The sequence below is a fragment of the Labeo rohita genome, chromosome 21, assembly GCF_022985175.1.
Source record: "Labeo rohita strain BAU-BD-2019 chromosome 21, IGBB_LRoh.1.0, whole genome shotgun sequence".
NCBI classification, from domain to species: domain Eukaryota; kingdom Metazoa; phylum Chordata; class Actinopteri; order Cypriniformes; family Cyprinidae; genus Labeo; species Labeo rohita.
Window position 1 is genome coordinate 2,712,296 of NC_066889.1, and position 14,542 is coordinate 2,726,837.

At 36.8% G+C, this 14,542-nt stretch overlaps 1 protein-coding gene across 2 annotated transcripts in view; it reads right to left on the bottom strand.

The window, feature by feature from the left end:
• The window catches only part of camk2a (calcium/calmodulin-dependent protein kinase II alpha), a 51,719-nt gene extending 37,749 nt beyond the window's left edge, over window positions 1-13,970 (bottom strand). The window contains exons 1-2 of one of the 2 annotated variants that reach the window (XM_051093067.1): window positions 13,661-13,970; window positions 12,426-12,520 (exon numbers count right to left, since the gene is read on the bottom strand). In XM_051093067.1, coding sequence (XP_050949024.1) covers window positions 12,426-12,520; window positions 13,661-13,722 — 157 coding nt within the window. In that variant the 5' untranslated portion in view covers window positions 13,723-13,970. The remainder of the gene's footprint in view (window positions 1-12,425; window positions 12,521-13,660) is intronic. The other variant, XM_051093068.1, reaches the window with a different exon arrangement.
• Window positions 13,971-14,542: the final 572 nt, after the last annotated feature.

The window sequence follows — 14,542 nt, forward strand, 5'->3', positions numbered from 1 at the left end:
AACAAATGTAACCCACTGCATCTTCAGCGGCTCAGATGTCGAGAGTAAACGACAACCACTATGTTCATTATTACATCCAGCAACAAAACACCTCAGTTGCTCAATCGGAGATATTCTTGTCTAACTTACATCCCTGCTCTGGCATCGAAACAATGGCGGTCGGACTGTTACAGCTGATTTAGGGCAGGTCTGAGGTAAGACGCTCATGTCAATCAACTATAGTGGGAGCGACCTGGTGCCTGTCACACCGACAGGCATCTGAGAATGGCTCGATTTGAAAAAGGGGATATTATTTTTACAGATTAATTAAAAACCACTGCATGGATTTTTATCATAATAGGGCAGATGTGTATATACAATGCCAACACACATTATTGTTCAAACAACATGTAAAAGTGAACTTTGCATCCGATGACCCCTTTAATCTTGCAGACGCGTTCTCGATTAATTCTACAGGTTTGATAGAACTGGCTGGAAGACCTGCCAAGACAGAACTGGACAGAACAAGAGCTTGAACAAGGAGTTGTGAAGCATGTTCCAAAACAAAGGGCCTGATCTTTCTGATGTTGAAATCTGCAGTACTGAACAGTTTTAGCAATGTGGTCTGAGAAAGTCAGTTAATCATCAGTCACAACTCTAAGGTTTCTGGCTGTTTTTGAAGGAGTTATGATGGATGTGTCTAACTGGATGGTGAAACTGTGATGAAATTATGGGTTTTGCTGGGTGTCGTCGGCATAGCAGTGATATGAAAAGCCGTGTTTCTGAATGACAGAACCTAGTGATGCCATGTAGACAGAGAAGAGAAGTGGTCCAAGAACTGAGCTCTGAGGCACCCCAGTAGTTAGATGTTGTGATTTGGACACCTCAACTCTCCAAAATACCTTGAAGGACCTATCTGAGAGGTAAGACTCAAACCACTGAAGCGCAGTTCCTGAGATGCCCTTTGCCAATAGGGTTGACAGGAGGATCTGGTGATTAACCGTGTCAAAAGCAGCGGACAGATCCAGCAAGATAAGTACTGAAGATTTGGAAGCTGCTCTTGCCAGTCTTAGAGCTTAAATAACTGAGAGCAAGGCAGTCTCAGTTAAACGTCCACTTCTAAAACCAGACTGGTTGCTGTGCAGGAGGTTTTTCTGTGTAAGAAAGGCAGAGACGTGGTTGAACACAGCTTGTTCAAGTGTTTTTTTCTTAAGTAGTTTGTTTTTTCTCAAGTGTTTGTTTCTTAAGTAGTGGAGTTATACAAGCTTGTTTGAATGCTGAGGGAAAAACACCTGTGTGAAGGGATGTGTTAATGATATAAGTGAGTGCAGGTACAACTGCAGGAGAAATGGCTTGAAGGAGATGAGATGGAATATCATCAAGCGGACAAGTAGTATGATTAGAAGGGATGAGTTTGGGGACTTCTGTCTCAGAGAATGAAGTGAAGGATGTGAACGAGTGTATGTTTGCTGGTAAGATATGCTTGACAGTTTGTGGCGTGGAAAATTGTGCACTGATGGTTTTAATTTTATTAATGAAGAACGTGGCAAAGACGTCAGCTGGTAGAGTTGATAAGGAGGAGGACAAAGGAGGGAAGGAAATGTCTTAAAAAGCATGTTAGACGAAATGTCAATTTTGTTGTGATATTATGTCCTTTTTGCAGTGGAAACATTAGCAGAGATGGAAGAGACGAGTGACCGATACACATTAAGGTCAGCATACCAAATACAATACATTCTTTCACAATGCTTTTGGTCAGTCTATGCAGGAAATGGAAAAATGCAATTATTATTATTATTATTTTTTTTTAACAAACAAGCCTGCAAAATAGTCTGAATTGGTTCACAAATCACTTTGAATGATTTGTTCAGTTCCCTGCATGTACTGAATCGTCTGAAGTGGTTTCTTATTAGTTCCGGGTAATTTCAGAACACGGAGAATATAAAGATCTATAGTCAACTAAAGCCAAATCTGCAAATTCTACTGCTGGCCTGCAATGAGGATCTTTGTTGAAAACTGTGTGTGCTCTCTGTGAACGATTCCACAGGTGTATATTTGATTTCATTTAAGGAATATTGTAATAACGGTAAGCTAGATCAACTGTCACATGAAATGTGTAATGTAAAAAGTTAAATGAATGAAAAGTGTCAATTTGTTATAGTAGATTTGCTTTATTATGTTGCATCAAATCCTTTTTTAAGTGTGGTCTGCAACGTTGAGAATTACAGCCAATCACACACGTTTCTGTTGAGCTTAGCAATACAATATCCAATCAGAGGCGTTTTGATTCATTACCATGGAGAACTCTGGAGTTGTTCACTCATTGACTGAATTCTGATGAATATGCATTCGCAAATTCTTTTATCAGCATAAACAACAAATTGCATGGCATTGCAGCTTCAACCTTTAATGAGTTGTATGGTAGTAATAAAATTGCCCTCAAGTAAGAAATGAAGAAATGCCCCTGTGGAAATCAGTTAATTTCTGATGCTAATATTCAAAGTAACTTGCTACTTGAGTAGATTTTTCATTGGATACTTTTTTTCTCTTACTCAAGTAAGGTAGGTAAGAGTAAATTGAATAAATTTCAGCCCGGTCAACTGGTGACAAAATAAGCAAATATTTGTAAGCATATATAGGGGGTTTGTCATTTTCCAACCCGACAAGGTATTATAAATAATAGCAATATTTAATATATAATATAGCAATATATAAAATAATAAAAATATTAAAATGTGCGTTTTAGTGTCACTCACTGGACATTTCACTTTGAAACTGCCAACTAATATCGTTGTTGCTGAAACATCACCACAAGCATTTCCAATGAGCCTAGTTAATTGCAGCCGACATATTTGTTTCTGTTCGTCTAAAATGTCTTTTCCAGTAGTAAAAAAATGGAAAGACAAGGAAATTTTCACCTGACCACGAGGTGAAATGTTTAAATAAGAAAAGGAAAACTTTCGTGTACACACAAAAAAAGCCAGTACCTAAACTCGGCATAAGGGATAATGCAGAATGAGCAACACTAATATGTTTAACATTAGCAATATTAACATTTCCATGATCCAGCTCTTGTGAAAGAGAAATAAGTGTAAACATATCTCAAAAATGCTATTTGACAAAATATTGATATTGTGGTTCCTCGGTCAGGATGGAAAAGCCCAGTGATGGCACTTTTTTCCCACAGTTTAGGTTTTATAGTGACACACTAGCTCTGCCCAGTTGGCAATTTTAGATTTCACTTACAACTGACTTTAAAAAAAGTCCTCTTATATTTCATCATCATGTCAAACTTGGTCAGAGTAACGCTAAGTCAAGATATAAAACTGCAAAAGGATTCTTGATGTCCTACATAGTGTTGCTGTGGCAACATTAACACTCCATTCTTCACATATTTGTTTTTTTTTTTTATTCTTAATACTTAAAATGTAATTTGTCACACACATCACAGTTATGCCGTGTCCTAACCAAACTCAACATAATAAGATTCCAGCCGCAAGTAATTTGACTGTCCACACCAGACACAATGTGACAGAATCGATCAAAAATCAGAGCCAATCAGAAGAGTGTGGGGGCGGAGTCTCTCTGCAAGGGCACTGCATAATGTAATTTACAAATAAGCTATTAAATCATTTTAACATTCTTAAAAATACATAGTGACTGATACTATCTTTTTCATAGAATACACTGTTTGTTCAGATAGGGTTGACATTTCAAATGTTTTTGTTTCCATATAATCAGTATTTCAGTAATCAGTGATTTAGGGCAGTGTAAGAATATTTACTGTACTGCACAAGTTGTTTCATACTTTAATATAATTTTAGATGCAAATAATATAATTTAAATGTAATATTTCCTTTTATTTCCGTTTATTTTTGTTCAACTTTATTTCTCAGTTCATAAATCCATCCGAAATTCATACAACAAAACACATGTAACTGAGGTAAAAGAAGGCTTAAAGTCCAAAAGTCACTGAAAACATATAAAAATTAAATAGACGTAAAAAATGCTTCAGGTCAATTGGCTGGCCCCATCACCAATTAACTGTTTGACAAACACATTTAACTTGCACTATAGAATAGTGATTTATTACTGCAACAGAAACATTTAAAAAAGGTTATCTTTAATACTTCTATTTTCAATTTCATATTTTTTATTTTCGAAAAATCTAGCTAGTTCATAAATATTTTTGTGGTTGATAAGGGCTTGCACAAATAAAAAGGTTGGAAACCACTGATTTAGGGCATACACAGGGCATATACAATTGTTCTTTATTACAAGACCAATCATTTTCTTAATTAGCAAAATCTTTAAGCACTGTCCCAATCACCCAAAATTTTGTAAGTTTTACTTAGTCCCCAAACTCAGTATGTATACTGTTCTCATCAAGCCAGACAACTGAATTACAGTCATTAGCTCTGCCTGATAAGTTGACCACTTTGAATTTAATGTGTATTTTTTAATTACAGGCTTTGAATTTCACACTAGGTCAAACTCATTTCTTCTCTTGTATGCTCTCTCTTGCACAAAAGATACTTGCATAATACAATATTAACAAAAAACAATTTTAAAAACAAAAAATAAGACATTTGTCTTGAGGGGTTCATAAGCTTTTAAAATGATTGAAATTATGCCACCCAAAAGTGGTTATATGACCATAAAGCAGAGAGTAAATTATTTTTCAATAATTCAATGTTTCAGAGTCAATTATTTTTTAAATATGATGTTTTTGCATATTAAAAAAAAAAAAAAAAACACCCTAAGATTTGTTATCTGAAGTGTGATCCTGTGAAGACCTGTCAGGTAGATGTCACCTTTCCTCTGGCACATATGTACTTCTCACAACATTTACGTTTGTTCATGTAGCTGATGAAGAGTGCACTACAAATGAGGAACGCAACAAAGTGATTCACCTTAAGAAGGAGTAACTTGACATCATCTGTAAAGCAAAGTTCCAATATTATTCAGGCTAGAATAGAGATAAAAGCCAGACACAGTAGCCTTATTAATATATAAAATTACCTTAAAGGAGAAGTCCACTTCCAGAACAAAAGTTTACAGATAATGTTCTCCCCCCCTTGTCATCCAAGATGTTCATGTTTTTTTTTCTTCAGTCGTAAAGAAATTATGTTTTTTGAGGAAAACATTTCAGGATTTTTCTCCATATAATGGACTGATATGGTGCCCTGATTTTGAACTTTCAAAATGTAGTCTAAATGCGGCTTCAAATGATCCCAAATGCCATTGTAAACGATCCCAGCCAAGGAAGAAGGGTCTTATCTAGTGAAATGATTTGTTATTTTCATTCAAAAAAATACAATTTAAATACTTTATAATGTCAAATGCTCATCTTGTCTTGCTCTGTCTGAACTCTGTGTATTTTGGCTCAAGACAGTTAGGGTATGTCGAAAAACTTCAATCGTATTTTCCCCCCTAAACTTAAAAAATCATTTTAATATCATCCTACATCACTGCATAAGTACCAACCCAGTCTTTGCAAAGTGAACATGCAAAAAAGATCAAACACCTTAACAAAAAAGGAAAAACAGCGATATAGGACGATTTTGAAGTTGAGGGAGAACATGAGATGGGAGTTTTTCGACATACCCTAACTGTCTTGAGTTCAGGCAGAGTAAGACAAGATGAGCGTTTGACATTAAAAAGTACTGTATTATTTTTATGAAAATAACCAATCGTTATGCTAAATAAGACCCTTTCTCAGCTGGGATCATTTACAACCGCATTTGGGATCATTTGAAGCCACATTTAAACTGCATTTTGTAAGATCAAAATCGGGGCACCATATCAGTCCATTATATGGGGAAAAATGCTGAAATGTTTTCCTCAAAAAACATAATTTCTTTACGATTGAAGAAAAAAAAAAAACATGAACATCTTGGATGACAAGGGGGTGAGTACATTATCTATAAATCTTTATTCTGGAAGTGGACTTTTCCTTTAAGGATTTCATCTGAGGTTACGCACAGAAAGTGAAACGAAGTAAAGAAGTACCCTTGCCCTGTGTAAAAAAAAAAAAACTTTTGCAAAAACAAAATCAAAATGTTCAGTGCTATTCATTGAATAGTTGCTTTACAGAGAGAACGGATAAGAACAATATAACTGATGTAGTCATAAATAATTTTTGACAGTCTATGCTGAAACTGCTAGCGTGTATGAGTGAGTTTTACAGTATATTTGTACCGTAAGTAGGTGAGAGAGGTAGAGTTACATCTTAACTTCTCATATAAAATCCTTGGCAGTCATCTCCAAGGACTGGTTTACATTTACTAATCACTGCGGCAACTGCTCAGGTTTCCCCATGATATCAAGTTTCAGTCAACTAAACATTTTATGTTGGCCACATTGTGCCTCATTACTGACACTCATCTTGGTCATAATTTAATCGCCTACATACCTTTATGTGAAATCCACCTCTGTAATTTAACAAAATTTAACTCACTCTGTTTTGTCCAAAAATATTTGCACCCTTGCACTTTTTTTCTCCAATAACCCACATTTTTACCTAAAACAAATTCGAGATTAGACAAAATATTTGCTTTCCAACTTTTTATTTCACTGTCAGTATTACAGGATCTTTGTTTTTGATTCAGAACTTAATATATCAATTTAAACCAGAAAATAAACAGAAATGGCATTGAAATAATGATTGACACCTTAGACTTATCTGGTAGAACAGCAATATACACACAATCAAGCACTTTTTAAAATTATCAACGAGCGCCTCTGTGCTGTGAGTTGGCCCACTCCTCTTGTGCAAACCACTCAAGTTCTCCCATATTAGATTGGTGCCTTCCCATAACTACTGTTTTCAGACCGCTCTACAAGCTTTCAGTGTGATTTAGATCTCATGGTTGGCCACTGCACACCAGGGTTGCCAGGTTTTCACAACAAAACCTGCCCAATTGTTACTCAAAACTACCCCAATCTCGTTGTGGTGGGGTAAATTATGTTCTAAGGTGTAAATTATGCATTTTTGGCAGCTAAAATAGCTAAAATTAGAATTTCAGGGCCGGCAACAGTGTTAAAGTAGTCAAATTCCGCGGACTTGGCAACACTGCTGCACACCGGGACCTTAATTTCATATTGGAAAATGGGAGGAATTCCTGATTAGGTGACTTTTTATTTATTTTTTTATTTGAGGAAATAATTTCACTGTATTTGTATTTTACAATTTATAATTATGTGTTGATTTATATTTATATTGTTAAGAACATACAAAAATCTGAAAGCACACAACTTTAGATAGCACTATGTGGGCTAATTTTGTTGTGCAATAGCTTAAACACAGCGTAAGAAACTTTGATTTCAAACTCTGAAGTGAATTTTAAGAGATTTTAAAAGATAAGTAAACAGTCAGTAATAAAACAAGAACAAATATATAGCACAAATATGTACAATAGCAAGAAAAAAATAAATTAATGGTGCTTTACTTTTGAGGTAGGTCTAATAGTAATATTTAGGCAAAAAAAAAAATAAAAATAAAAAATACAGAAATGTACAGTATTTAACTGTAAAATAACACTAGTCTTCATTATATAAATGTGACCCTGGGCCACAAAATCAGTCATTATTCAGCTAAAAAGCTGAATAAATAAACTTTCCATTGATGTATGGTATATAGGACAATATTTGGTCGAAATACAATTATTTGAAAATCTGGAATCTGAAGGTGCAAACAAAATCGAAATATTGAGAAAATCGACTTTAAAGTTATGCATATTACAAATCAAAAATTAAGTTTTGATATATTTACGATAGGAAATGTACAAAATATCTTCATGGAACATGATCTTTGCTTAATATACTAATGATTTTTGGCATAAAAGAAAAATCGATCATTTTGACACTTACAATGTATTTTTGGCTATTGCAACAAATATACCTGTACTACTTAAGACTGGTTTTGTGGTCCAGGGTCAGCTAATCATTAACTACTATTTTTTCATATCTCCCAAAGAACAACTAAGAACTACTACACTGACCAAAATTATAAACGCAACACTTTTGGTTTTGCCCCCATTTTTCATGAGCTGAACTCAAAGATCTAAGACTTTTTGTATGTACACAAAAGGCCTATTTCTCCCAAATACTGTTCACAAATCTGTCTAAATCTGTGTTAGTGAGCACTTCCCCTTTGCCGAGATAATCCATCCACCTCACAGGTGTGGCATATCAAGATGCTGATTAGACAGCATGATTATTGCACAGGTGTGCTTTAGGCTGGCCAAAATAAAAGGCCACTCTATAATGTGCAGTTTTATCATAAAGCACAAAGCCACAGATATCGCAAGTTTTGAGGGAGCGTGCAATTGGCATGCTGACTGCAGGAATGTCCACCAGAGCTGTTGCCTGTGAATTGAATGTTTATTTCTCTACCATAAGCCGTCTTCAAAGGAGTTTCAGAGAATTTGGCAGTACATTCAACCGGCCTCACAACTGCAGACCACGTGTAACCACACCAGCTCAGGACCTCCACATCCAGCATCTTCACCTCCAAGATCGTCCAGCCACCCGGACAGCTGCTGCAACAATCTGTTTGCATAACCAAAGAATTTCTGCACAAAGTGTCAGAAACAGTCTCAGGGAAGCTTATCTGCATGCTCGTCGTCATCATCGGGGTCTCGACCTGACTGCAGTTCGTTGTCGTAACCTTTTACTTCCCGGTTTTTACTGTACAGGGCAGATGGCAGACAGAGTGTATGGCGTCGTGTGGGTGAGTGGTTTGCTGATGTCAACGTTGTGGATTGAGTGGCCCATGGTAGCAGTGGGGTTATGGTATGGGCAGGCGTATGTTATGGACAAAGAACACAGGTGCATTTTATTGCTGGCATTTTGAATGCACAGAGATACCGTGACGAGATCCTGAGGCCCATTGTTGTGCCATTCATCCATGACCATCACCTCATGTTACAGCATAATAATGCACGGCCCCATGTTGCAAGGATCTGTACACAATTCCTGGTAGCTGAAAACGTCCCAGTTCTTGCATGGCCAGCATACTCACCAGACATGTCACCCATTGAGCATGTTTGGGATGCTCTGGATCGGCGTATACGTCAGCGTGTTCCAGTTCCTGCCCATATCCAGCAACTACACACAGCCATTGAAGAGGAGTGGACCATCATTCCACAGGCCATAATCAACAACCTGATCAACTCTATGCGAAGGAGATGTGTTGCACTGCGTGAGACAAATGGTGGTCACACCAGATACTGACTGGTTTTCGGCATTTATAATTTTGGTCAGTGTATATACAGGTTCATAATTAATGTGAATGATGCAAAATGTACTGACTGAAGAATTCAGTTATTAGGGAGTTATCATAATCTTCACTTTAGAATACTGATCCAAACAATTAGTAATCCCCTCTGAAGGTTTGGTAATTCTTCAGTCATTACATTTTGCATTATTCACATTAATTATGACTATGTATACTTAGTAGTTCTCTGGGAGATATGAAAAAATAGTAGTTACTGATTAGCTAATAGTGAACTACCACATTTAACTGACTGCTATCACTTATTGATTTGTAATCACAGTTTCATGTTAGTTAATAGTAGTTACTAGAATGTTAATAGTGCATTAGTCATTTTTTACATTGGCGCACACAAGTCTCTCAGAGTGCACAAGAATATTCTATTGTTTGTATTGGGTTCTCTTTCGGGTCATCTTGCGCTTGAATGTTTGAATTAGTAAAACTTAAAAACGTGCAAATGATACATTCCATCATCTGTCCCGATCGTTTTTTATGCTGAAATGTTCGAGGGAATTTCTGGCATTATGAGTACATATTCCTTGGAATGAGTAGATAATGAATAGTGCCAGAGGCAACAAAGCAACCACAAAACATCACTGAGCCACCTCCTTGTTTCACGCTAGGGAAGGTGTTAGAGATGATATGGTTTACCCATCTGTCTTCAGGACATTCTTCTGTAAGTATTTTGGCATGTTCTGGCAAATTGCAGTCTGGCTTTCTTATGTCAGTCGGTTGGGATCCTCATGGATTTCTTTTACCACGTAACTCCCTTTCTTTGAGTTTTTGACGGATGCTGCAAGTTGCTGAGTGAGTGTGCTGGTGCAAGAAACTGTCATACCTCGTGTCTGAGGGTCATCTTGAGTCTGGTGGCAGCTGACAGAGGTGCTTTCTCCACCATTCGAACAATCCTTCACTGCAATCTTCTATCAAGTATTCTTACGTGGCTACATCCAGTGCTGTTGGCTACAATGCCATTGGCACCTAAACATCTTGCTAACATTAAGTACAGTGGAAAGAGGAACACCAAGGTCTCTAGAAATGCACTTGTAGCCTTGAGATTGTCCGTGCTTGGCTATAATCTTGTGCATGACCTCAGAGATTTCTCTGGTTTTCTTTCCTTTGTTCATGCTCATTGCGGTACACAGTAACACAAACAGGAGAATGAGTCATTTTCTCTATTCAAACTGGCTGAATGCATGATTATTATACTGCAGGCACTTTCATCTCGGCACAAGAAAGTTCAGTTGCAAAGTAAAAAAATAAAATAAAGCATTTGTGTGAAATCTAATTATTTCTAACTACATCTAGGAGGTGTCAATAATATTGACCAGCCCATTTAAGGATTTCTTTGTGTAATTAGCTTATTTTGTTTTGTTCAACTGCATGCCTACATTTATAGATAACAAATGTTTTTATTCCAACAGTTTTCTGGAAGAAATTGTGCAAGGATGCCAATATTTTTGGCCACCACTGCTATGTACTGAACAGAAAAAAGAATGGTTTGTCTTTCCCTCTTCTGGAAATCTCACATTATTTTCTTACCAAATGTTACTACCTCTGTTTTAGCACACACAGAAACTGATATATTAAAATGCAGAATAGAATAGAATAGAGTAGAGTAGAATAGAACATAATGTCTCTTCTCAGAATGTGCATTACTATTATAAAGTAATAAAGAAGCATGTAATGTGTTTGAATCTGTCGGCTCTTAGAGGATGATAGAAAAACTAATAGCTGCGATGATGGATCGCATGCACACTGCATTGTTAAAAAACCCATTAAAACAACAATGCAAGTACAGTAGCTACTATTTGAAGCATATAACATGATGTGTGCTTGGCAACACGGTGTAGGAGGTGTGCGGCTGCCTTCAGGGTATATCACTGCCTCCTACTGCTCTACTTGACTTTCAGCTTTTACAATATCAGCTTCCAGGAAAAAAAGCCTTCCTTTTTTTCAGCGATGACAATCGTACAACAATCACCATTTGTAAGGAAATTTCTTTAAGAAAATGACAAATGCATATATAGTACTCCAGGATCTGATGTCCATCATAATTCAGTTTTATGCTTGTTTTCTTTTACAAGTTCTCCAGTTCAGTTATTTTCAACATATTTCCCAACCGCAATAAGCAATAAAACAGCATTTAGACCCACATTGCAAGACAACACATTTTTAACATTTATTATGACTACCCTAGTAAAAAATAAATATACTACAATGTATTTAAAAAACATATTTATTTCATGTTAAGTATACTAGAAATACAATTACATATTATGTACTTATTAAATTGAACTTTTAGTACGCTACACTGGTATATTTAAAGTCTGCTAAATAGAAACAACTAATTTTGCACTTAATGCAGTTTAATTGTGCGCAAGTAGTGCTGAATTCCAACTAAAGATATATTGAAGTATATCTGATTGTGTTAAAGTGGAGCTATTACAAGTATACCTTAGGTACACTTTAAATAGTTTGCATTTAAAGACTGATATTATTTAAAGATCATACAGTCCTCTTCAAAAGTGACATTAAAAGACATTTTCGGCTTAATATTTAGAAATGTGCATTGTGCACAGTAGCATAATCTTTATTTCTTACAATTTTTTTATATAGTAAGTCTCAAGCGATATGTCAGTAATTACGTTAATAGACTTGAACTATGCTTAGCATAAAATAAATGCATTTTAAATCTGTTACTTTTTTACTAGGGTAAACAGACAAAAAAATGAGACAATTTAGCCTCATCTCTGACACCTACTTATATAATCTATGTCAGATGTTAATAACAGCACACCGGCTGTATTAGGGCACTTAGGGCTTTAAAACTGAATTTGCACTTGACCTCAACACTGCATTCACTAGTTACCATTAGTGAATGTCATACCTAAAAGTGCCCATGTATTTGTGACAAATGAAAGTGAGGGATTGTTATAAGGTAAAAGTGATGTTTGACTTGGTTTTCAAATGTTACTTTTTGTCCTTTATATACTTAATGACTGCATTTTCTTAAAATAATTTGTCTCACTTGACATACACAACTAAACATCTTTCCAGATAATGAGCCTACAAACAAAAAGTCAGATGGGGGCTTAAGACTGACTACAGATGAAGTTGATGGTGTTATAGCATTTGAACTGTTCATTGGACTGATCTGTGCACCTACCCCGAGTAGACAGCTTCTTTGTGTTGATGATCTTTGCAGCATACTCTTGCCCTGAGAGAACTTTCACACATCTCCGCACCACAGAAAAGGCTCCCCTAAAAATCAGAAGAACATTGAAGGAACGTCTGTTTGTTGAACATTGAGTGTAGCATTGCACAGTGAATGTAAACTTCAAGAAAAAGACGCAGGTTTACCTGCTAGGCAGGCAGTAATATATTGGATTATGCAATATTTCAATGTCTGAATTGAATTGCCACCCACAAATGCAATTATGTAAGCGGTTTGACTGCCCACAGAAAAAGACGTGTGTGTGTGTGTGTGTTCGGTATGAGGGTGTGTGTGGGAGTAGAGCAGTGGGCACAAGGCCAGATGGAGTTGAAGACCCATCTCTGTAGAGGTGTTACATGCTCTCAAATCAAGAAAACAAGTATACAGTGCACTCGCTCAGGAAAAAAATGCTGTAGTACAGAGTGGGTGGATGGAAAGAGGGAAGCAAGCGGATTTTTTTGTACTTCTGCCTCAACATTTCACAGCATTGTTACTGGCGTTATATGCATTAATATGCATCAGCGCACAGGTATCTGAATTTGAAAGTGTGTAGCATCTGAATTACACTCACCAACGTTTATGAATGTAATTAGTCATAATTATAAGCTGGCTCTTCTCGGGTATCATGACATGTGTATATATATATATATATATATATATACATATACGGATTGAGAAATTGGCAAAACCCATTTTGGTATGCTATGACTATATTGTATGATTGTGGTAAAACTCCACAGTGTGATTTTTTTTTTTTTTATCTCTCTGAAAGCATGAGATTGTTTTAATGCACTGTTAATGGCATAATGTTGGAATTGCTCTTCAGATCTCACCGCTGAACTTTTAAGTCATTTCCTCTGTGGATCTCCTCCACCCAGTGTCTGCTTGTTATGTAATGCAAGTTGCGTTATGTACCTTCTCAAGTTAGTACATACTGATCATTTCCACACACTGTGATTCCAGTGATTTCATAATATGCTACGTTCAAACCATTTTCACCTTGCGATTTGTTTCAGATGAAACTGGATTTGCAGTTCTATATTTTCCAGCTAATGGACAAGCTGTCTAACAGTTCAGCTGATATGTTACAAAAGCATTGCATCTGAATGAAAATCACATCTCGGGCCATCGTGCAGCACAAACATACCTTTGCATCATTTTAAAGAAATGCAGCCATTAGAACTTACTTTCCCAGTTCCTCAAACAGCTGGTATTCCTCTGTGAAGCGCGTGCAGGTGATGGTTGCCATCCTGGAAGCGTGCGCTTTTCCTGCGTCTGATGCGAGTGTTCTGAGGTGAAGCGTTTGAAGCGTCGGGCAGGAGGGACAGAAGCGCGATCAAACGCCTGGTCTGGAGATCGTATTCTATATCGGAAAAGTGGAAGTGGAATGAGGAGAAAAGGATAGATCTTTCTGTGGCTGCCTGCGACTGGCTGCTGTCCTCCATACACAGCCCTCGTTACCATGGCAGCCGCATCCTCCTCCTCTCCTCACATGCTCACACACATGAAGCCATGCAGACAGTAAAACACACCCACACACCTTCGGCATGCATCACACTGTTACTTCACAGCAGTCTGCATATACTGTATGAGGAGATGGCCAAAATAGCTATTTTAAATGCTCTCGAATGAAATGATGCCTACAGTACTTCTTTATATTTGCATTCAGTCGAAATCCTTTCATTCAAACGCAAGCATTGCACCGTATGTTTTTTACATACTGGGGTGGGCCTGGTATTTCTCATTAGTAGAAATTTCATTGCATGTGGATTTAATGATGTCTGTATTCTTCTCTGTGTTAAAAAGATAGAGGGAATAATAGAGAAGAAACAATGCACAATTTAGCCAAAGTGGCTCTTCGGCCTTACAGGCTCATTAGGAGCAGGTTAGAGACCAGTAGCATCTTTGAGAGCCCCAACTGAGAATAGACTGGGTGATAAACGATATATTGAGTTAATAACGATCATAAACTCTAGACATTTTGACTCTATGGATTCATCTAACTGCAGATCCCACAGTGGAAATAAACACAGCAGCAGCAGTCAGTGCATGTGTCTAATAAGTCTGCA